Below are 22668 nucleotides of genomic sequence, written 5' to 3'. Positions count from 1 at the left end.
ATGGATGGTACGGCATGGAAGAGGGACGGATTATAGTGACTTGACTGATCCAGGGAAGATCTGATACCACTGATCTCATCCGATTTCCAGCAACGTGCTGTTGACTGTCGAGACAACCATCATGGAAATCTAGAACCTTGTTAACGATCAAGCTGCGACCAGGAGTGCCAATCTGCCCTTCTTCGAATACGGTGCCGTTCCCACTTGAGTTTTCTTGGTGCCAACCATCGCCAAGGACCCCTACTATCTCCTCCTAGGACAGGTTCCTCTGCGTCATCAACCCGTCCGCTGGTACTATACTGATGGGCCACGAAATTCACCGGAAGGTCGCGAAATGCGCATGAACTAGTATGTAGCTGTATGACCATATTAGGTGCTTCAACTCCAATCTCCAATATCTGTCGATGTCGACTATTGACAGCCAGAGACCGCAGATCAGTCAGAACATCCGCGTTGCATTCCCTGGCGGACGAAAGTTGGCGACAAACTTCGAGTTAGTGCATTGACAAAATGACAGACATGAGGGGCGGGGTGGCAAAATGACTGCATCACTTTTATTTTCTCCCTTTTCTCTCCATGGTGCAGGGTCCATGGGTTGACCGGAAGACTATTGGATTTTATTGGCTTCGGAAAAGGGTTGCGAGGGACGGAGGGAGCAATATATATTGGGCTACTTTAACTACCGTAAACTATCTTGGGCGGAGAGGCATAAATTAATCATTTACCGACATGGATTGGCTGGAGATTACTAAGTATATTGAGCCGTTAACTTTGGATTGCTGGTATAGGATTCCTTTGCATATCGCCTTAAAGATTGCCATGATGTCCAATGGGTTGACAAACCCGAAGGTTGTGGCTGCGGTAGGTACTGCGCATTCCACCTCCAGTAGTCTTAGTTCATCCAGTTCGTAGGTATCGATACTCCGCGCACTGATCATCTGTTGTCAAAAGCTCCGAGCTCTTGTGTCACAAGACATTTTTGTCTTACAATTATTGCAAATCTTTATAGATAGCGATAGAGGTTTCACATTCAATATGCTTGTATTCCAAGTTAACTACAAGAGTCTTCGGCTTCCAGCAGATATATAAGGTAGCATATATACCTAATGTACCCGTAGACTGTAGCACAAGCCACATGACATCATTCAGTAACCTCAAACGCCCAGGCTTGTGTCTTTTTCTCCACCACCAGAAATGACAAGATGGAAATCCATCGAAACTTCACCCGGGCTGATGGCGTAGAGCAGGAAGCAACTGAAGAAATGAGGTTCCGATCTACAGCTTCAACCACAATCTGTTCTCTGTTCCATCCACCTGCCTACCTGCCTAGGTTATCCATTGAGCGACTGACCAAGCGATTCTGAGAACCTCACATTGGCTGATCTCTCGGTCTGCTCGTTGAATCATCAGTGGACAATTGTGACCAGTACCAATCCTCTCGTTCTGCGCCTATCCACCTGTTTTACAGAATAGCTCTAGGCCTCTAACGGCCATGAGCCTGACGCTACCCTCGATTCGTTGCGGGATACTCTCTGCATGGACTGCCTATTATTCGTCCTTCCACAGACGAGTTGCCCGACGGGCTGAGGAATACTTGTCTTGCTTTCAAGCTAGTTTGAATACACTGCACCAAGCCACCAGGATCAGACTCGCATCCAACTAATGATTTAGCATAACAACTGAACTTGATTCATTGGCACCTCTGGTCCTATGTTTCTTAGAATGGATCAACACAGTTTGCCTGTGTAGCTTCCGGATAACCATACAGACGACAATCTCTCAGCAACGTCTTGAATGCCTGTCTCGACGGCATCTAGGCCACTGAGACTCCAATTACAACGGATCGACCACATTGACAGAATTGTTTCCCAGTGGTGATCTGCAGGGACGGTTTGCCTCGTCTTGTCGATCGAAAAGCGCCATCAATTTCTTTTGGTCCACTCCCGACCCTCCAGTGACCTCATTCCGGTCCCCCGTAAGACCATCTGGGGTCCGCCGACCCATCAGATTGTGGTGGAGTCTGTTATTATTGCCAATCCCAGCCATCCTGAGAGTACAATGCCCCCTAAAAAGCATTAACTACATGACAGCGTCCCGTCGATTGTATTATCACTGACGAGTCCGAGCAAACAGAAAAAAAAAATCATCCAAAATCCTTTTCCCTTTCCGTCTTCTTTTCTTCCTCTAATTTTGTGTCAGTACTGTTGGCAGGACGTCCTGACCAATGATGTCATCCTATTTCGAGCCTCAGAGGACTCCCAGTCTCCAGCAATACTGGACGTGGGTATAACCCCCCGATTTGGGTATTGATCGATGGTTCGCCTGCCTGTGGGTCGGGATGAGATATGCCAGTCAAGCTCTTTCTTACCCTTTGCCTTTCGGTAGTGCTGTCACTGGGACTGTGATCTCATATCAGACCCGAAGGGGGATATATGCCGTTACTCGTCGAGAATTACCCTCGAAAATATTGATGCACGAAGATACAATATTCCAAGTGACATCTGTCTTACCCATTCTGTGTCTGCATCAAAACCCCGTGTCCAAGCCACATCCGTACTAGTCATACCTAGACCCTAGGGTATTTGCGTGTCTTTCCCCTCCTGACACATCCTGTGCTTCGTTTTCTTAGTACTCCCGTTCATCCTCATCATTGTCCTTGTCTGTGTCCTGCTACTTCTTGCGACTTCGGTCTAACTGCTTGTCCTTCGTCCTGTGTGGCACTTGTCCCTCTTGCTGACTCTTCACGTGGAAAAGGTGAGCATGCAAACTTTTTATCGCGTCCCACCCAAAGAGTCTTCCTCCCTTCCCCCCACTCTCTCTCTGGTATATTACTTCTCGCTGCTGTTGAGGAGCAGTAGCAGTAGCAGCAGCAACGAGGCTGAAGCATATCTGAAACCGTCTACGTCATGTCATTAGCAAACGACGATGACGATTCTGTCCCACGCAGTCTCCCCATATCACCGGCTGATATGTTGTAGAGTGACTAAGGCACTGGGAGGATGATCGGTATCAACAAGACTGACAGTGTCTCATAGAAAACAACGCAAGGCAAACTCAGGGCCATGCAGCAACCCAAGAACACGGACCCAACTTTCCCCGTTGACGGAGGGGGATGTCGACCTCCGGGCGAGACCCACGTTGAAACCCAACGATCGGTGGATCCTAATATATCTATTGAAGACTACAACCGCGCTATGCTGCAGTATACCCAGCGACGCATGTCGACCTTCCTGGACATGGGCAACGACAGCGGTCCTCCTCCCAGTCGCAGCAGCCGGAGTAGCGACAGCAGCGGCAATAGTGGTGTGCTGGCCCGTCAGGCTGCAGGCCCCACCTCTCTGGAAGCCTCTCACCATCGCAAGTCCCAGACACCCGGTCATAAACCCGTGAAGCACGCTGGCGATCCGAAGACAGGGCTTTAAATGTCCATGTTCGTGAGCGAGGCTCTCTGACAACGACTACGAGTTTGGTATTGCGGGATCAAATGTCTCTCATATGTCGTTGCCACTAGCCATGATGACCACGATGATGCGGTGTTTTCTTTCTTCGATGGAAGAATTGTTGGTGCTTTCATGGGAAGCTTCAATGGCAAGGAACTTTGTGCCTAGTCGATTTTTCCGACGTTTTGATGAGTTAGCGAGGAAGCGTTCTATGATTTTCTAGCGACAGCGAGGCGATCCTTTTCGAGCGTGTTTTCTCGAGCTCTGTCGCCGAGATCGTCGCACCCTTGCTTGTTCAACTGCCCCTTTTGATATTTTTCATACCATAGAACACCCTTGTTCCTACAGTTGATCCGACGATGCTTATTTTTCCTTCTCCGATTCCTGGCACTGATACATGCGGCATAGTAGAAACCAACCATCTCCGACAGCGTTCATTTTCACCTTCGAAACCTCTTTTTGAGGTTGTTCATTGGGAATTCCTTCTAGGTGGCTTTATCAAGTGGCTCCCCAGTTGCTAACCCCTCCCGTTCTGCTCTGACTTTTCGTCAGTTTCATTTCTTGTCATTTGTTTGGCCTGACAAAGGCGTCCAACCGTTTCGCACTCACCTATTGATTGTAGCTGTCCGGCGTTTGTCTTCATATCCTGACAGCAGACAGTCAATCAACAAATTTGGTTCAACTTCACCTCATCCCAGGATATCTCTGCTGGTCCATGATTCATCTTTTCAGGGGGAGAGAGAGTCAGGTCTTTGTAGACGACATTGTTCCATTACTGCCGGCGTGATTTTTCTGGTCGTTCTTGTCCAAGGGAACTGGTCTTCCCGTTATTGACTATATCTTGTCACGATGCTACGGCCTTCCTGCTCATGATGTGTTCTATATGTGACTCGCGGCTACGTTTAGTGAACCTAGGGCAGCGGCTCGAGGATTTACGCATGGTATTAATGTCTTATTAGGTTCCTTTTTTGGGCCAACTAGGGTCGACGCTGAACCAATTGTAGGTATTGCTTCGAAACGTAGGTCCAGAAGCAAGGCTCGAAGTTTCTGCCCAATGTTGTCCCTTGCATGGGCAGGGCGGCTGACTCGACCGATCGATCACTCACCTTGAAGGAGACAGCATCACCATTAGCCATCCTGACTCTATTCCGAAATGCGTGAAAGGGATGAGCATGAACCAATAACAACAACTTCGCCCTTGATACAAATCAGAGACTGCGCACTGTTTGAGACAGAGGATAGTCGCAGTCATATACCTTCAGAGATGCTGCTTCAATGCCAGAAATGCGATTTTCTCATTGGCATTCAAATGGCGACCTCTGCACGGCTCCCGATGGATCTCGCGCTTTCCATTCATACTAGATCTGGACTGGAACAACATTCCATATGAACAAATTTGATGCTCAAAACACCGGTCATACCAATCACGTCCATCCATACCTGTTTTGGACATGTGTTCCAAACATCGCGTTATGGTTCACAGTCAATGAAACAGGGACAATGACAGTTCTACCTACAATGTCTTGGATAATCGACACCTTCACGTAACCGATCCGACATTTTCACCCTCGTCTTGCCTTCGAAAACACGATAGTATATTTCTCAGACTCTACCAACCAACTCGCATCGCAATCCAACGTCGAACTCGCCGACGCGCCAACCACAACCTCGAGTCACGAACAGAGTGATAATCAACCAAAATGCGTCCTCTAACTATCCTCTGCGCCCTCTCTACACTCTCAACCACACTCGCGGTCCCCTTCTCCCAACCGTCTAACTCAACCAGCGCATCAAAATCGACCCCCTCGTCAACTGGGTCGGCGACTCTACCCTCGCCAACACTCAGCGCACCTAATTCCTGTCCCGCAAACAAGTTCAAGCAATGCTGCACAACCCTCAGCCAGCTAGGCGACAGCCTCCTCAAGCCATTGGGCACGATCGTTCCGCTCGTGGGGGCGATCCAGGTGAATTCGCTGGTTGGGCTGTCGTGTAAGTTCCTTTCCTCTTTTATCATCAGGTGTATTTCCCCGCCTGTCTGACCGCATGGACTGATCTCATTCTAAACAGGCAAGTCAATGGCGGACAAGGCCCCAGAAACCGACTGCGCGGATGTAGTCATGTGCTGTGATTCTTCGGCTCTTGTGAGTGCATGCTTCCTTCAATTCAATTCCGCGAGGACGGAAATTGAAATGGGGATGGAATGGAATGGAATGGAATTCGCTGATGGCTGACCTTGGTTTTTCCCTTCCCAGGCCGCGGACAATTTCATGCAGACTTCCTGCCAGGACTTTGCGATCGCGAAGAGGAAGGAGCGGGAGGCGTTTGAGCGCCAGCAGAGGCGGTTTGAGCTGTATCAGAGCATGGTGATGTCGGAGTCTGCTACCCCTAGCCCGACGCCGGTCGGTCTGATGGGCTCGTCTGTCTCGAGGGCGACGGCGACGGCGACCAGGGTCTAATGCGGACTTTTGTGATGTATGAAGGAGGGGTGTGGATGGTATGATATGGGCGGGCCATGGTGAGGATATTGGCCTGCTGTCCTCCGAGTGCTCTTTTTCGTGCTTGCAGGCTTTTTGTTGCATTTCTTACATTCCTCTGGTGTGTCATAGCATTATACCGATTTTGCAAGGTTTGGAGACCGGATTGTAATATTATTTTTCTCCCGCGATTGTGATTGCTGCAGGAGTGTCATACTCGTTTAAAATATATTTCATGCACCATTAGAATGTAAAGTTAATGTACAGTAGATCCTTGACCCGCCTACTTCTACCTCCAGCCCCGGCCAGACGGTGGGTATCCCCCACCATACGGGTTCCACTGACCTGACGTACCCCGTCCCTGTCCCCCAGGATGAGGAGGAGGGAAGTGATTAGACCCCGGGGGCATCTGTTGTGCCGAGCCCATGTTCCACGGAGGGAACTGCCCTTGTGCGGCAAAAGGTGGCGGAAATGCAGACGGGTTCATTTCCGTGCCCTGAGGAGGAAATTGCATCGTCGGCAATGGTGGGGGTGGGGGTGGAGGCCACTGGCCTTGATAATTTGGTGGGCGAGGTGGATGAGCACCTGGTGCCATTCGTGGGGGAAACGCAGGTGGAACGGGCGGCATGTTCCCGCTGGGGTGGAAATGCATAGGCGGTGGAGGCGGAGGCTGAGAAGGGTGAAATCCCTGAGGCCCTGTGCTGCTGTATTGGGGGCTCTGGCGTTCAGGGGGCGGATATCGGGGAGGGGACGGTGCGCGTGGAGAATAGGACCTCTCTCGGGACCGTGATCTTCGTGGAGAACGAGAGCGAGAGTCATAACGCCCTTCATGTCTGCGCGGAGCCGATCGGCTACGGGAGCTTGAGCTCCTCCATCGGCTGTCGTCGCTTTCTGAACTGCCACTGTAGCGACGTCTCCTTGACGGGCCGCGGCTGCGGCTGCCACTCCGAGTGCGGTTTCTCGAGCTGCCCTTGGCTCGTCTTTCTTTCATCTGCCGACAAAAGGCACGCGACCATCCGTAGTACGTGTCGCCACCTAGAATGTCTCCCGTGGAGCTATCTCGGATAATTGTCTGGCCCATTTCATCAATGTCCACTACTTCGGTCTCTTTCTGCTCTGTTTGTCCCGAGTTGTACATCCGATCGACATCCTTGAGAAATGCCTTGAGCGCCGTCACCAGTTTCTCATCCGCTGGTCCAGCCAGGAACTGCAGAGGCTTGATTGTATCTGGGCGTAGGGAAACCGTCGAATCGGGAATGATGTGCGGGACAAGATTGCCGGCTGGGAGGTCATAATAGGGAGTAGAAGAATCTCCGTGAGTCGACGGCATCACAAAAGGGATATTCTTCACTGCAGGTCGGTTGTCCGTGTTGTTCTGCTCGACATCGATGGATGACTTGACTGGCCCAGACACAGCCGAGTTCTTGACCACCTCGCGCAGCTTGTTGACATAGTCGGCACCGTAGTACCCATTTTTATCCCATATGTCCAGTAGATCGTCTAAGCGCCTGTGATGTTTTGGGTTCTTGGATCGATCGTAGGATGCAGCGTAACCCAGTAGTTCCACGATATGCGGTTGTAGTGAACCACTCAGGGTGGAGAATGCCGCAGGGGTGTCCGTATGGTACTTGGTATGATGGAAAAGATCGTTGAGCAGATACAGAATATGCAGCCTCTTTCTTTTTGACGAGGTGCCAGACTCTGCCGGCTTGGACGGTTGTCCACTTTCCCCGCTGGTAAACGAATTGGACAGAGCAACCAGGTATTTAGCCCAGACACCAACGCGGTTAGATGACGAGACGACATAATTCAAGAGCCATGTCTTGCATTTCTAATACACGTCGGGAGCGAAAAGTTTAGTATTCCAGTAACACCGACGGGTAGGACTCGACAAGTCAAACCTGGATGTTCGCTACGGAGCAATGCGACAGCGCCGCGTCAAGCAGAGTGTGGAAGGCTGTGATTTCATCGCGCGGGACAGAAGTGGGGTCAGGGCGTAAAAGCCCAGCTGAAAAAGATGCCTTCGCAATGGCAACTTGATGAGAGGCCATTGCTATGGTAAGTAGGAGAGCAAGAGGAGAGTTGCCGGGTAGAAGAATATGATTGCAGCGACATTTCGGACTCGATCGCGGGATCTCCGTCTGTTGCACGTGATCTGGCTTCACATTGCTCGTAGTTCTCGCACTTCTTCGTCCATCTACGCTAAAGGCCTTTCAGACGATCATCTTAGCTCCAAGGGCAAATGTGGGCTTTCAGCGCTCATATCTTTTCTCGAGGGATACACCAGTCGAATTCCCCGGATGATGGTTGTAAGTTGGAGAGTGTGGCAAGATCACCTCTCAGATGTTGAAGTATAAGTATTATGCCTCAGGCACTAACAGTTACTAGAGACAGTCCAAAAGGAAGATACAGATTCTTTCGATGGTATGATTTTCACTGATGAGTCAATCTCAACAAATTCATCAGCAGCAATAATGGACCAAATGGACGCCATTAACATATGCTGGTTTCGGAAAAGGGAATCCGGCCATCAGCCCTAGCCATGACTCGCCGAGATAATTGCTTCAACGGCTCCATGGACTGCATGGTCCTAAGTTTTAGGACAACATATGTACCTTGGTATATAGAGCACCACAGCACGCTTCTCGTCGGCCCCGCAGTGATTCGTCCGGCTGGATCTCACGATCATCTGCCTGTCGATGGCGTGAGGATGTACCTCCATTACGTGTACCTGCTCAGGGTCATGGTAGTAAGGTGTTAGGCTCCGAAAAAGCTACCTTGGGTGTTGTATTTGTTGCTGTCAGCAAGGTATCTAGTAGTAGTGTCTCTGGCAGACACTGACAGTCTCCAAAGTCATAAGTCGTTTCCGTCACTAAGAAGCTCAAGGTTTATGAAAGTTGAACGAGTGTGACCACTCGGCCCCCGCCTTCCGATCCATCTGTCGACGGATGTGTAGGAGATTGATGATCTGATCTGACTCTGACCTCGCATCCATTTTCTACAATAATTAATTTTCGCTCGCGAGAGACTTTACCTTCCCCTTTCAAGTTCACGCCACTCTTCCTTTCCCTGCCATCATCACTCAAAGTGGGTCATTGTTGATGGATCGCAGTCTACACTCCACCCAGGGTTGCAGGTGAGGTTGGATTGCATGTTGTAAGTACCCTGAGAGGCTCCGAGTGATTTATATTTAGGCGTGTAGAACCATGATATGATGTTCATATAATCTCGGCTGGTTCTTGTATCATTTCGCATTTTCTCAGGCTGCCGACTCACTATCGAGTCTCTCGATACTACCCACGCAAAACATCTAGAATCGCTCAGTATACACCTCCACCAAGCGCTTATCAGCAGACATATTATTTCCGCAACAACCAAACGCGCCTGAAGAAAGCATAACGAACCTCTACCTCTACAACAGAGCCATTCAACGCAAACAACCTTCTTGTTTTAAGCTCAGCGTCAAAATGTCCGTTTCAATTCCCATCCGTCCAGCAATCCGCCATTTCTCTGTCCGCCGTCCTCCACCCGACACTCGCACTTCCAGATTCATCGCCAGTTCCTGTCTTGTCTCCGCAGTCCTTCTCCCTTTTGTACCTCCGGCGCTGGAGAGCTTCCGCGAAAAGGACACGACTTATTCAAACAAGTGAACTTTCCCCTGTACACTGAACTCGCCAATTCCCTAGTCAGTATACTGATGTTGTTTCAGACTGCATCCACCTCTTTGCTTCCATGCTCGTTGAAATGCACAAACTATGGGGTTTGGACATTTCAACTGAGGTGCTTGTCCCTAAATTTGGGAACCGTTATTACGTCTTCCGGTTTACTTCGAGGGCGCTGTCAGCGGGTTACTGGCAGCTTTGACGCAAATATATGAAACGGTCAATGAGACTAACTAGCGGGCCATGCATAGTTGTTCGGCGTTACTGGTGCTCTGATATTGCTTCTATGGGTCTCAGTGGGATTAATGAATATCCGTATGTTTTCAACTAGTTAAGTCTGAAATAAGACACAATATCCATCTCAAACAAAAACATTAATCCATAATTCAGGGTGATGGTGACCTATTGCATTCACTATTACATATGCATCTGGATGATGGCATGATGCCTGTAGCCTCATTTGATCTTCAGTCTGAAAGGTCATTGGTGGTATGAGGCGAAGATAGTGCAGAAAAACATAGAGAATATGGTACATAGTTTATCACATCCAACGACGGTGTATTACTACAACCGTTTAGGTGACTTTTTCATACACCTTCCTTTGACGTGCCATCGGTGAACAAAACCAAAACATCGCTCTAGCTGAGTCGGTTGCCCCTCGGAGGTCGAAACGGCTGAGTAGCCTCATATTTCCCCTTCTCGAGTACCCGCTCCGCTTCTGTCTCCGGCTCGTGACGAGTCGGTGCAGGATCATGACCTGCCTCTGCACTAGGCGAAGCGACATCATCCGCTGCACTCTGGAAGCGAGCCATGTTCGCCCGTTTCAAGCTGGGGTTTTCTGACGGTGCGGTGATCGGCTCGTTGAGAGAAGATTGGCGTCGGTGTTCTGCTTCCATCGCGGCAAGCTGCGCCTTCTTCTTCAATTCTGCTTCATATCTGGACGCACGGTCCGCATTGATGGACTTTTTGGCAAAGTAGTAGGCTCCGCCGCCAGCTGCAGGATTGTCAGTTGCTGGTACTCCTCAAATAACTTGCAATAGCTGACTAGCGGAGCAAAAGTTAAATGACACACTTACCGACGCAAAGAGCTCCCCAGCCGACCCTGTTAAAATGCCAACGATGATTAGCAAGGCGTCTCCTTCTCTCTACAATTGCTGAATGGAACTGTGCAGGTAGTATCTGCTCACCAAGTTGATCGGATCTACATAAAGATGAGGCCCCCAACAAAGTCAATGCTAATATTCTTGCCCAACGATATTCAGTCTTAGAGTAGTACATACCGTATTCATTTTCAAAATGTGATTTGAACGTGTGCAATATGTGAAAATTCTAAAGTAGCAGTGCCGATGAAGTGAAATCGAAGCACCCTAGCTCGGAGATCCTCACTACGTCAACCGGCCGAAGACCACTTCCACCTCGACCAATCATAGTGGAGCTCTCCTACTCCGCCACCCGCTGAATGCCTGAGGCTGCTAAAGAAGAAAGGCGTCATGCTTCTTTTCCTTTTGATTTCTAACATCTCTCAAGCTTTATCTTCTATTCACCCTCATCATCACCTTCGCTGCCCATTTCGGATCGCTCCTCTCGATACCTCGCTACTCGATTTAGCGGCTCAAGCTGTCTGCCGACTTGCAGCTTGTCGAGGGATGACTATCTCCCGAACAGTCACTTGAGGCGCTGGTAGCCTCATCGAGCATCTGCACTCGTTTCGTTCGTTCACAGAAGATTTCCACACGCTATAACATAGACGATATATATCACTTCCTGCGGTAGAAGAATACTTTCAAAAGTCATGCCTCCTAAACGCAAGGCTACGGACGGTATGGCTTCAGTGACGAAATATGTCTGGATGGAAGGCTGACCATCGGCTAGGCGGTCGGTCAAGCAGGGCTTCGAAACGGGCGACTCCTGTGCCGGGAATTGAGGATATCGGCAGCAGCGATGAATACTCGGACTATGTGGATGAGAAGGAGGACAATCTGAAAGGCAAGCGCAAGCGCATCTTATATGTGTAACAGGCCATGTCAGATTGCTGACAGTCTCTTATACAGATGTCGTGGACAAATTCTCCCTCGAGTCTTTCAGCAACAAGAAAAACCCGTCTGTTTCGAAACACGATCCGAACTTTGGTTACAAAGACTTCTCCTCGCTCTCCCTGAAACCGGACCATGCGAACCGTCCTTTGTGGATTGATCCGCTGAAAGGCACCATCACCCTGGAGAGTTTCTCCCCACTGGCGCCCCAGGCACAAGACTTTCTGACCACGATCGCCGAACCTCTTTCTCGCCCGACGCACTTGCACGAATACCGTTTGACTGGGAACAGTTTGTATGCGGCCGTGTCCGTTGGCCTGCAGCCCGCTGACATCATCAACTTCCTTGATCGGCTGTCCAAGACGCCCCTTCCCGATACCATCAAGTCGTTCATTATTGACTTCACCAAGTCCTACGGAAAGATCAAGGTCGTTTTGAAACACAACCGCTTCTTTGTGGAAAGTACGGACCCTGCGATGCTTCAGATGCTCCTCCAAGATGAGGTCATTGGGCAACAAAGAGTGAATGGTTCTGAGGGAATCATCCAGCAAGCGGCTCCAAAAATGGGTGGGCTTGTGATCCCCGGAACCAAGGATGCTGCTGGTGTACAACAGACCTCGGAGGAAAAGCCAGCGAATGGCGTCCCGGGCCAAGATCGAAAAGAGGATGATATTCTTCTCGCTATTCGTGATGATGATGACGACGATGAACAAGCCCAAGTGCATAGCTTCGAGATTCCGAACGAAGCTGTGGAGTCTGTCAAAGCGCGTTGCCAGGCCATGGGTTGCCCCGCCCTTGAGGAGTATGATTTTCGAAATGACGAAATCAATCCGACTTTGGATATCGATCTGAAGCCCAATGCCCGGATTCGGAGCTACCAGGAGAAGAGCTTGAGTAAGATGTTCGGTAACGGACGTGCAAAGAGTGGCATTATCGTTCTGCCATGTGGTGCGGGAAAGACGTTGGTAGGCATCACGGCTGCCTGCACGATCAAAAAGGGAACGATTGTTCTCTGCACGAGCTCCATGTCGGTTGTCCAGTGGAGGAATGAGTTCTTGCGCTGGTCAAATATCGACCCTGGTGACATTGCGATTTTCACCTCCGACAACAAAGAGAAGTTTCGTCGATCCACTGGTATCATTGTCTCGACGTATTCAATGGTATCTCAAACAAGGGCCCGTTCGCACGATGCCCAGAAGATGATGGATTGGATCCAATCGCGCGAATGGGGTCTTATGATTCTCGACGAGGTGCACGTCGTGCCAGCATCCATGTTCCGGAAGGTCACTTCGGCCATTGCGACGCAAAGCAAGCTGGGTTTGACCGCGACTCTGCTGCGTGAGGACGACAAGATCAAGGATTTGAACTTTTTGATTGGTCCCAAATTGTATGAAGCTAATTGGATGGAACTTGCTGAGCAAGGTCATATCGCCAAGGTCCAGTGCGCTGAGGTGTGGTGTCCAATGACTACGGAATTCTACACGGAATACATGAGAGAAAAGTCGCGAAAGGCCGCTTTACTTTACATCATGAACCCCCGAAAATTCCAGGCCTGCCAGTTCCTGATTGACTACCACGAAAAAAGAGGTGACAAGGTCATTGTGTTCTCTGACAACGTGTACGCCCTCGAACGGTATGCGCTCAAACTGAACAAAGCCTATATCTATGGTGGGACTCCGCAAAACGAACGAATGCGGATTTTGGAAAATTTCCAACACAATGAGCAAGTCAATACAATTTTCCTTTCCAAGATTGGAGACACATCGTTGGATTTGCCGGAAGCCACCTGTCTGATTCAGATTTCCTCGCATTACGGTTCGCGACGTCAAGAAGCGCAAAGACTCGGTCGAATCCTGCGAGCTAAGCGCCGCAATGACGAAGGGTTCAACGCTTTCTTCTATTCACTCGTGTCCAAGGACACCGATGAAATGTTCTATTCATCGAAACGGCAAGCTTTCCTCGTTGACCAAGGCTATGCGTTCAAAGTCATCACCCACCTCCAAGGCATCGAGAATCTGGAAGGGCTCGCATATGCCACCCCTGCCGAGCGCCGCGAACTATTACAGGAAGTCATGCTGCAGAATGAGACGTCTGCCGAGGTCGAGAATGTCACGGACGATCTCTTTTCGGAGCGCTCCGGCGGACTGAAGGGTAGAACCAGGGGTGGTGTTAAGAGGAGCGCAGCGACTCTTAGTGGGCTGGCCGGTGGCGAGGACATGGCCTATATTGAGTACAACAAGAGTAGGAACAAGCAATTGAAGGACAAAGCAGGCCACCACCCACTGTTCAGGAAATTGGAACGCGAGCGCCTGAAGCGGAAGAAGGAGCTTCAAGATATCATTCGGTGATTGGCTACATACAACTCGCGTCACAAAGAGACTGCAACCTTTCGCGTTCTGAATCAGAATGAATCTAGATCATTTCGAATACACATTATGATTATATAAATCTCTCCGCGAATGAGCTGGCCGATCGTCTATTCTAGCTGAATATTAAGCGTTCCATCATGTAACCCTAGGACGCATGATGAATACGGATTGTAAGCAACGAGATTGAGACTGAGACATTTTGTAGACCTAGAAGGGCATGCTTGCTAATCATTCCTCGACCATGATGCGCTACTCCGTACTGCTGCAGAATACGAGTAGTTACCCCGCCCTGTCAGCTTTACACTGCAATAATAATACGAGATGTAGTCTGTCGTGCTATCCGTGACGCTGACCTATCAATATCCTCAAATGACGTAGTGTCGGCCACCCAAGCCCCGAGACGCCGAGCCCCCGCTCAAGCTCGAGAGGAGAATATTAGGTATCATGGCTCTTGGGCAGTCAAATAACAAACTTCAGATAAAGGTTGCATTTTGATTTGTCCCCGGACGCCGAATATAGCTTAATGATTTGCAGGGTCATATGCCGGCTTATTCATGCATCGACCACGCACGGGGCCTAGATGCATTGATCTATGTCATCGATTCGTAACATTTCGCTCGTCAGTGCTTGAGAGAAAGGATATATTAGGTCCAGTGTGTCTGGGCTCCAGGAGTGTGTCTACTTCTGCTGAAGGGCGTGGAATACTATTTTCCTCACTGTCTGATACAAGAGTGAGGTCCAAGTGTACATATTCGAGCTCGTGTCTTACGCGGTATTCTTTTCCTTCAACGAACATACCTGGTCCGAGTGTCAGTCGCAACAGCTCAACGATGGCTACGGCAAAGAAGATTCAGTTGTCGACGGCCAACTCGGGCATTTTCAGCGTGGAACTGAGGGAGGACTCTGCGCGCGTAGTAAGTGAGGTGCTGCAAGATGATCTGGAGAACCACCATGTGTTCTTCAACGAGAGCGGATTTCATAGTGAGTCTGCGGATTGAGATTCTGGTACCTTCGGATCAACTGGAGTCTAATATTGCCTTTACTGCTGCACAGACCATATTGTCCACCATATTCTGACGATCTATGCGCTTGGTGCGACGCCGGATGAGATCGGGGCTGCTTATGATCGGAATAAGACGTATCAGCGCCCTGTCATGCCGACAACCCAGAGTGTAGTTGAGTCGATGCATGACAAGAGCCAATTCCAGCAGCACCTCGGCAAAGAAAAGAACTATCCCAATTACTTGGCTTTCTTTCAACAGGAGATTGAGAAGAAAGGTGTGGCGGATGTGCTTAACGAGTATCTGTTTTCGGGGAGCGAGAGTGCAGAGACTATGTTTGCGCGCCTGTTTGGTGGTGAGTGGACATGCAGTCGTTCAAGTTATTCTTCGAATTGACACAGATGTTAGGACTCCTTCATCCGCTGATCCACCTTGGGTTCGGGCTTGAGTTCGACCAGCCCGCAATTGTCGCTGAGGCTCTCGCACAAACCGCCGTACATGAGGACTGGATTGGTCGGTTATACCTCCTGCCGGTAGAGAAGGCCGCAGGAGGGATCGGCAAGCCGGGAAAGAAAACGATGCTGCAAATCTTGAACGAGATCCGCGCTGATAAAAAACTAGCTGAATCCGTCAAATGGGAAGATGGGAACAAAATCAGAGACGGCGTTTTGAAGCGAGCACCAGATGAGATGATTAAGTATGCAGCACAATTTTCGGTCTCCACCGAGCAAATGGAGGAGAAACTTGCTGAACTTCTCAATCTAGTCGGTAAGCATCGCCGCCTTCAAGAGCTCTTACCCGCTACTATAATGAGCTTCCAGATCAATGGTAGCTAACTATCTATGCAGCTTACTTTACAGGTGCCGCTCAGCGTCCGCCAAAGCAGGTCAAGCTTGACTTCTTCTTGATGCACTGCGTGACTTCTTCAATATTCCTTTCCAAGATCGTCACTCTTCCGTACCTGGATATGCGCACCAAGCTGCGTGTGCTTGAGTGGAAAGGCCGTGCAGATCTGGCCTTCTACGTATCCCGGGGAGTTCCCAAGCTGCTGCTGGAGGAAGTGACTACATACGAAGCTCCGAATGATTGGAAGACAATCTTCCATGTGAGCAGTGTACACCCGCGTGAAGATGGTCATTTGTCGAAGCTTCTCAGGGCTGTAGCAAATGGCGAGAAGGTCTGTCGTCCGCTTGAGACTCGAGCAGAAGAGCTAGGACTTTTGATTACCGGGGACATGTGGCTGAAGATTGCAAACATGGGTAAGCGAGACACCTGGATGATCTGTGCTCTTAAGACCATGTTTCAGAGCTTCGCTGATTGACAATCCTCGCACTAGCTATCGATTCAACCAAAGGTGATCAAGTGGACACAATGTGGGTTCGCTCGACGGGGTTCGAAGAGGCATGGAAGAACTTCCATGACCGACCTCGCCTATGAGCCGGCAAGCCCATAGAAACCGAGTATTTTGATAATGAATCAATCCATTAAGGCCGGTACCCCAACTGACAGAGGCTCACAGACTGATTAAGGAGGATCCGGTCCTGCAATTCAACTGTCATTCCATGTCACAACAACGACTCAATACCAGATAATTTGTTTGATTTACCGAGTACTCTGCAACCTCGGACGTTGAAGTATGGTTTGAGCGATTTGTTAGTCTAGCGTTTAGATCTAAATCAAGGCGGGTGGGTCTGCCTAGTAAAACTGCAATAATAAAATGTCTTACCCGATTCCCAACAGGCCAACAGCAGTCGAATCTGCGAGCATGCTCTTACCAGCGTCAAGCTTTTTCTATCATCTTGGACGAGATCGTAGGCAGTTAGTCTGCTTCTTGGAAGAGTCAAGTATTCCATCATTTCATATCGTTTTCACAGTAAATGTGCTGGATCGAAAGACGCAGAAAGAAACCGAAAGTTTGCTGTGTTTTGGGTGACATCACGTGGTGATTACGATCGAGGACAAGTGGGGCGATCCCCAACAGCTTCGGCCGCTTTAGAAGGCATCTTGCAGTTGATAAGCCGTCATTTTCACATCACTACACGTTCGACGGCAGTTTGAACTACATACGCGAAACATCCAATATCTAATCATCAACACCATGGCAGGCGAGGAAGACGACATCAACAGGACGAACAACCCTTCTCCATCCACCGAAAGAATCCACGACCACAACCCGTTCGTTGCGTTCCGGCGTTATGCTGATGAACAGATCTCGTCCATGCTGCAGTCTGTAATGGGCCTTCCATCTTCGATCTCCGCTCCTCATTCAAATCATTGGGCTATCTTCGCCGAAGAGAACAATTATAGAGAGCCCAACTACCGCCAACGACAGACTGGCGAAGGCAAGGACGGTGGATATCCCTCAAGCTCCGGGACGGGCGCCTCTGGAAACACAGACAACATAGGTCAGGATGACAAGCCACCTGAAAGCTCTCGGTGGCCGCGGTCTGATGATCCTTGGCGTTCGCATCACCATGGACGATTCGATAGACCCTCCGATTACTTCAGTCTTGACTCCTTCTTCGACTCTTTCTTCGATAGATTCTGGTTCGATGATCACTTCTCCTCCCGCTTCTTTCATCCCTTCCATCAGCCATTCTTCTTTAACATGCTGAACGACGACTCCGCAACTTGGCCCCTGGCATACTTGATGTTCAGTCCGTACTCTCCACTGCATCTGGAGCGTCAGGCATCCTATCGAGCACACAGAGAGCGAGGGGTCTTCTCTTCACTCATGTCGTCGTTGAAGCCTACTTCTGCACGCGACCCTGCCGAGCCGCAGTGGCGTGAGGCCTTTGAGGATCTACTTCGACTCGAGAACGGAAAACCGATGCTGGACCGCGAACCCAGTACGACACTGGTCAAGAAGGAATCCGGGACCGAATGGCTGAAGGGCCTGGTGCAACGTGGCAGCCTTGGCGATCGGTGGAAGTATGTTTCAGGACCGGAAGGCCAGGGTTGGTCAGGGATAACGCTCGAGAGCGCCGAGCCGACAGACAAGGATCGCTCTCGATCCGATGAAAGTCCGACACGGCAAACACAGGCTGAGGCCAGTTGGAAAGATACACAGACCGCACCCGAGACCGAACTGGACATGTACGACCAATTTCTTGCCGATATCGAAGCGCGCGAGCGCGATTTCTTTAAAGGAGTTTATGAAAGTCCACTTTTGCGGTCTCTCTTGGAGGAGAGACGAAGGCTGAAGGAAGAAATCGAGCCGTTTGAGAAAGAGGGCCCCAGCAAAGAGACCGATTCTTGGATAGATCTCGTTTCTGATGGCGACAAGAACACCGTTCCTGAGACTGCCCCCCAGTCGACCTCGGGGGCATCGACCACTGGCGAGACACGTCCAACGAGCTCAGCCACAGAGCAACAGCCCTACGTAGTTTCCACCCGGACGACGACAGAGCGCATTCGTCTCTCCGATGGCTCAATCCAGGCCAAGACGGTGAAGACCAAGCGGTTTGCGGATGGCCGAGAAGAAACAAATGAATCCGTTGAAGTCATGAATCCGCCTCCAAAATCCCAAGATTCGGTTGCTGGTCAGGAGGCTCTTGAGAATCAAAAGAAGAGAGGCTGGTTTTGGAGAGACTGAGAATAAGAGCATCATACTACTACTCGCACCAGGGCGGTTACATCTCTTTTGTCGTATTTTGTTTCGCATTTGGATTTAGCGTTTGCTGGCGTTTATTCCTTGTCCTATCCTTGTCATTCTTTCTCATCTCCTTGGAAATTCTGCAATGTGCCCAGATTTGCACATATCATACTTCAATTACTACCCTCTGGTGTTGGGGCGCTGCAATAAGTGGATGATATATGAACAGTGGACGAAGTTGGCCCGATCATTGCATCAATCAAAATCTTCTGCTGGATATTAAGTGAAAGTATATAGCTATATTGAGAGGATCCAGACTGCCAAACCAAATCAATTCTCAATTCTTCATCTTTGTACATCTGTGACAACGCTGTGGACGTTCGCAAATGTGACCGTTATGGAAGCAGGTAGGAAGCGTGGCACTTTCAATCTGCCTTGACACTCTTCTTCTGTGCCTTGCCAGCAGTCCACCCTCTGGATTCCCAGTACTTGACACTCTCTTCCATCTTCTTGTACGCCCATGTGAACGGCGGGTCTAGTCGACACGAGTCAGCGTTAACCCTAGCAGGCAAACACTCAGTTTGGGAGAGTAACTTACACAGAAACTGGCGAAGATCGTGTCTATTATCTTCAGGGGAGTATTGCTCTGCATGGTAGCTGGGCGTCAAGACAGTCATCTTGTGCCGGTTGATAGCGTAGTGGTAGAAAAAGTGACGGGTCTTCTCGTAGATCTCACGGGGGCTGTACTCGTTTCCCCAGACGTGGAGCAGCTTCTCGTACATTGACCAGGGTCCCAATTTTGCGACCTTACGCAGGTAGCCGAATGTGCCTAGTTCGGCGTAGGTCACGCCCATGTCGGCCTCATCTGACTGGACGTAAGTAGCTGTGATAGGCTCCAACTCGGCGGTTGGAGTTGCTGTTAAGAACTCATGCAGAATTGGAAGGTCGAATGAATCGCGAGCCCAGGCGATGAACTTTTTGAGGTCGACCTTGCTGATCGACCCAATAGGATTCAACTATTTCGCATTTGTTTAGTCAAGCCCCGAACAGAAGGTCTCTCGACCTGATATGAGGAATTGCACTCACGTCGGCACTGCTTGCGTCGTATTTGGTCAGGTAGCCACGCAAACTAGACAATGTTAGTCAGGACCAGCTATGGAGAATTCAAAATTGCCCCCGCTGTCGAAGCATTTGCCGCTCGCACGTACCATTCTAGAAAACAGTTAGTGGACTTAGACTTTCTCCTCACGAAGTCAAGAGGATCTCTTACCGTCTACATTGGAAGATGCGAGCACAAGCAGTCCGCCTCCACCTGGACGTTGACGAACAGTTGGGAGGAGCGAAGCAAACAAGTACGACAATACCATTCTCAAACGAGCCTGGACATTCTGTAACGCCGCATTTTCGGCTCCAGTACCGCCGTGAACTTTGAACCGGGGCTGAAAATTCGTGACCACAGTGAATAAGTTCGTGATGGCTGTCACAACAGTGTCGAAGTTGAAGTCGATATGATAGGACCCTATCTCGGTGGAGAGCCCCTTGGCCCGCTCTCTTGTTTCCTTACTCGAATTCTGGGTGCCCATGAAGCTGGTGTGGAATATGCGGCTAGACCAATGTTAATGTTCTTTATGTTCAAAGCAAGTCATAAGAGGCCGATGTCTAAGGAGCAAACTTACTTGCATACTTCCTGGCTCGTGCTGGGAAGCCAGGTCGAGCCCTCAGGTTCCGCACACAGCCTACGCACATCTTTGATAACTTGCTGGTTTCCCTCCGAGACTGCCTTGACGACTTCTCTGCACATAGAGTGTACGATAATAGCTGTAGCACAGCTGTCAATACCTCCGCTAAGGGGAAGGAAAAAACCAGCAGCGCCGCTTCTTCGCAGATAGTCCCAAAGCCAACAAGCTGGACCGAGGGAAATCTCTTCCTCTGGAGCGTGGTACTTTGCTGTTATCGGCTCAGATGGGACAAGGCTGGGCTCGGCATCATCGTCCGAACGGGAAAGCCTTACGTCGAGATCAAGCCGAACAAACGGGGGTTGCCTGGTAGCCTGCATGTTGCGGCTAGAGCTAGCGCGATAGGTCCGAACCTGCCTGTCATCAGTACCAGAGACAAGAGTAAGACCGTTGCAGGTGACAGACTTCTTCGATATCAACAGTCGCCGTAACTACCTCCACATCTTTCAGGGAGAATTGTGAACCCTGGGCAACAATATTCCCGTTGATGACAATCATTGCACAGCCGTCATAGTAGAGTCTATCACCATCGCAGCCTTGCTGGTTGGCATAGAGGTAGATGCCTCCGCTCTATATCTGTGTATTAGTTCGTGAAACTAGAAGGCAAAAGACCAACGCATTTACCAGTTTAGTAGCCTGGGTGATGAGATTCACACGAGTGTCAAGCTTCTTCAGCTCATGATGGCTTCCTGACGAGTTTGAAATAATCTCAACGCCTGGAGGGTAATGTGAGCAAGTGATTGTTTAGCAATAACCTATGATAGTATTTACCAGCCAGGCCGTACGGAATATGAGGACTTGATTTGAAAAAGTCAGTCAACTTGCTCGATAGCGGTATAGGTCAGCACGTACCCATTAGGAGTAAAAAGTTCTTCGCAGGTTTCAAGCCCTAAGCACGTGTCCCGTGTGCTGATGACCGCGTCACCAAAAGGCACCTTGTATTGGCCGGTGATTTTGCCCACGATCTTCTCCAGGTAATAGTCTTCAATCTCGCGAGGGCGCTGCCATGGGGCGAAATGCCTAAGCTCTCGATAGTTCCCGTCTGATCTCGCATCAACATAGTTAGCGAAAAGCTGTGCTTATGTGAGGAGAGAAACGACAAGGAAGAAGAACAGTATACCATTGGCAAGCCACATCTTCGGGCGAATGAGGATAATCTTTTTGTTGTAAAAGATCACACTACGCTCGTTAGCTCAGGAATTCCAACAGAGTAGAAACCGACTCACCGACAGTTGTATCGCACGTTCCGATGACGAACCGGCATGCCAACATCAACCACAATATCTTGACAGTCTGGGTGATCAATGACACGGGCCAGCATCTCCCACGAGTGTAGAAACGTGTCGCCTTCTAGGAAGCCATCGAGAACACCATATCCTGAAAAAAACTTAACAACCATTTGGTGAAAAACGTGATGGCGCTCAGTCCGTACCAGTGACCTCGAGCTCCGGACCAACACGTAGAGTAGCCCCGGCCGCTTTGGCTTGCCGAATACTCTCAATGATACGTTCAGCATTTCCTTCAAAATCCAAAGCCCATTGGTTAAGAGAGCTTTGCAGAGCAGAATTTAGCATCAATCCTTCGCAAGAATAGAAGTAATCAATCAAAAGACAGCGACATACCATGTTGCGAGCGTGACAAGATGCCCCATTGTGACCTCGCTTGTAGCTTTCAGGCCACCAGTTGAACTAGCTTCAGTATCGAGAGAGATTGGGACACCAATGGACGCCTAGGTAGGATACTTATATGTCAGTCCAGAAGTACGCATAAAGACACCTTGCCGGCCAATAAATGCTTGCATAGAGCTGCCTGCTCAATGCCGTGGCACAGGAGATAGCAAGATATCATGATCAAAACAAGCTAATGCAGCATTTCTAGGCCATCAATAAAGAACAATTACCTTTTACAAAGACAGTACAGTGCCTGATCAGAGTCAACTCCAGCTAGGTCCACCTTCTCATAAGCAAATGCGTATCAGATAAGAATTATTGGAGACTGCGCGGAAGTAACCATGACGCAGATCACGTGTGTGGGGAGCTTCCCTAGCTTACCTTTGTGCCCCGCGGCTGTTTTCTGTATTATTACGACAAATTGTGAAACTTCAAGGCGGAGATACCCAATTTACGGTAATAATTACGAGATCTTCGGGATTGCGCCGTGCTCATCCTCGGCCATAACCAGATGATTAATCATCCCTTATCATTTTATTATGAGGGACAGCTTAGAAGGAGTGGCGCTAGTGTGATGATATCGGGTTGCCATTTGTATTCTATCCAGAATCCTCCTCGGTTATTCTCAAGCCTCAGAAAAGCGATTTGTTAGTATTCGTCGAGGATTGCAGAAGACGAGCGGAATTCC

The 22668-nt window shown here is 49.6% G+C and overlaps 8 protein-coding genes across 8 annotated transcripts; 5 read left to right on the top strand and 3 right to left on the bottom strand.

The window, feature by feature from the left end:
- Positions 1 to 3062: 3062 nt before the first annotated feature.
- On the top strand, positions 3063 to 3422 carry Aspvir_004717 (uncharacterized protein; the record flags this gene model as incomplete). Its single annotated transcript, XM_043267941.1, has 1 exon — positions 3063 to 3422. The coding sequence occupies one exon, from the start codon at positions 3063 to 3065 to the stop codon at positions 3420 to 3422; it is 360 nt and encodes a 119-aa protein (XP_043123876.1).
- A 1718-nt stretch (positions 3423 to 5140) lies between these two features.
- On the top strand, positions 5141 to 5896 carry Aspvir_004716 (uncharacterized protein; the record flags this gene model as incomplete). Its single annotated transcript, XM_043267940.1, has 3 exons — positions 5141 to 5429; positions 5508 to 5581; positions 5693 to 5896. 3 exons carry the CDS (start codon positions 5141 to 5143, stop codon positions 5894 to 5896), a joined length of 567 nt encoding a protein of 188 aa, XP_043123875.1.
- A 307-nt stretch (positions 5897 to 6203) lies between these two features.
- Positions 6204 to 7965, bottom strand: Aspvir_004715 (uncharacterized protein; the record flags this gene model as incomplete). The annotated part of the gene is made up of 2 exons (XM_043267939.1): positions 6204 to 7745; positions 7816 to 7965. 2 exons carry the CDS (start codon positions 7963 to 7965, stop codon positions 6204 to 6206), a joined length of 1692 nt encoding a protein of 563 aa, XP_043123874.1.
- A 2249-nt stretch (positions 7966 to 10214) lies between these two features.
- Aspvir_004714 (uncharacterized protein) lies at positions 10215 to 10865 on the bottom strand (the record flags this gene model as incomplete). Its single annotated transcript, XM_043267938.1, has 4 exons — positions 10215 to 10570; positions 10653 to 10678; positions 10764 to 10777; positions 10857 to 10865. 4 exons carry the CDS (start codon positions 10863 to 10865, stop codon positions 10215 to 10217), a joined length of 405 nt encoding a protein of 134 aa, XP_043123873.1.
- Positions 10866 to 11368: 503 nt separating this feature from the next.
- On the top strand, positions 11369 to 13957 carry Aspvir_004713 (TFIIH/NER complex ATPase/helicase subunit SSL2; the record flags this gene model as incomplete). The annotated part of the gene is made up of 3 exons (XM_043267937.1): positions 11369 to 11396; positions 11449 to 11568; positions 11616 to 13957. The coding sequence occupies 3 exons, from the start codon at positions 11369 to 11371 to the stop codon at positions 13955 to 13957; spliced, it is 2490 nt and encodes an 829-aa protein (XP_043123872.1).
- Positions 13958 to 14808: 851 nt separating this feature from the next.
- Positions 14809 to 16416, top strand: Aspvir_004712 (questin oxidase family protein; the record flags this gene model as incomplete). Its single annotated transcript, XM_043267936.1, has 5 exons — positions 14809 to 14959; positions 15032 to 15334; positions 15388 to 15747; positions 15828 to 16238; positions 16316 to 16416. The coding sequence occupies 5 exons, from the start codon at positions 14809 to 14811 to the stop codon at positions 16414 to 16416; spliced, it is 1326 nt and encodes a 441-aa protein (XP_043123871.1).
- Positions 16417 to 17077: 661 nt separating this feature from the next.
- Positions 17078 to 18574, top strand: Aspvir_004711 (uncharacterized protein; the record flags this gene model as incomplete). The annotated part of the gene is made up of 1 exon (XM_043267935.1): positions 17078 to 18574. One exon carries the CDS (start codon positions 17078 to 17080, stop codon positions 18572 to 18574), a length of 1497 nt encoding a protein of 498 aa, XP_043123870.1.
- A 425-nt stretch (positions 18575 to 18999) lies between these two features.
- Aspvir_004710 (glutamine-dependent NAD(+) synthetase) lies at positions 19000 to 21961 on the bottom strand (the record flags this gene model as incomplete). Its single annotated transcript, XM_043267934.1, has 14 exons — positions 19000 to 19109; positions 19173 to 19590; positions 19661 to 19703; positions 19779 to 19786; positions 19852 to 20179; positions 20251 to 20663; positions 20716 to 20880; positions 20935 to 21026; positions 21082 to 21107; positions 21163 to 21352; positions 21431 to 21489; positions 21537 to 21687; positions 21743 to 21861; positions 21933 to 21961. 14 exons carry the CDS (start codon positions 21959 to 21961, stop codon positions 19000 to 19002), a joined length of 2151 nt encoding a protein of 716 aa, XP_043123869.1.
- Positions 21962 to 22668: the final 707 nt, after the last annotated feature.

The sequence above is a fragment of the Aspergillus viridinutans genome, assembly GCF_018404265.1.
Source record: "Aspergillus viridinutans IFM 47045 DNA, scaffold_2, whole genome shotgun sequence".
In the NCBI taxonomy this organism is placed as follows: Eukaryota; Fungi; Ascomycota; class Eurotiomycetes; order Eurotiales; family Aspergillaceae; genus Aspergillus; species Aspergillus viridinutans.
This window is presented reverse-complemented; position numbering and strand designations above follow the sequence as displayed.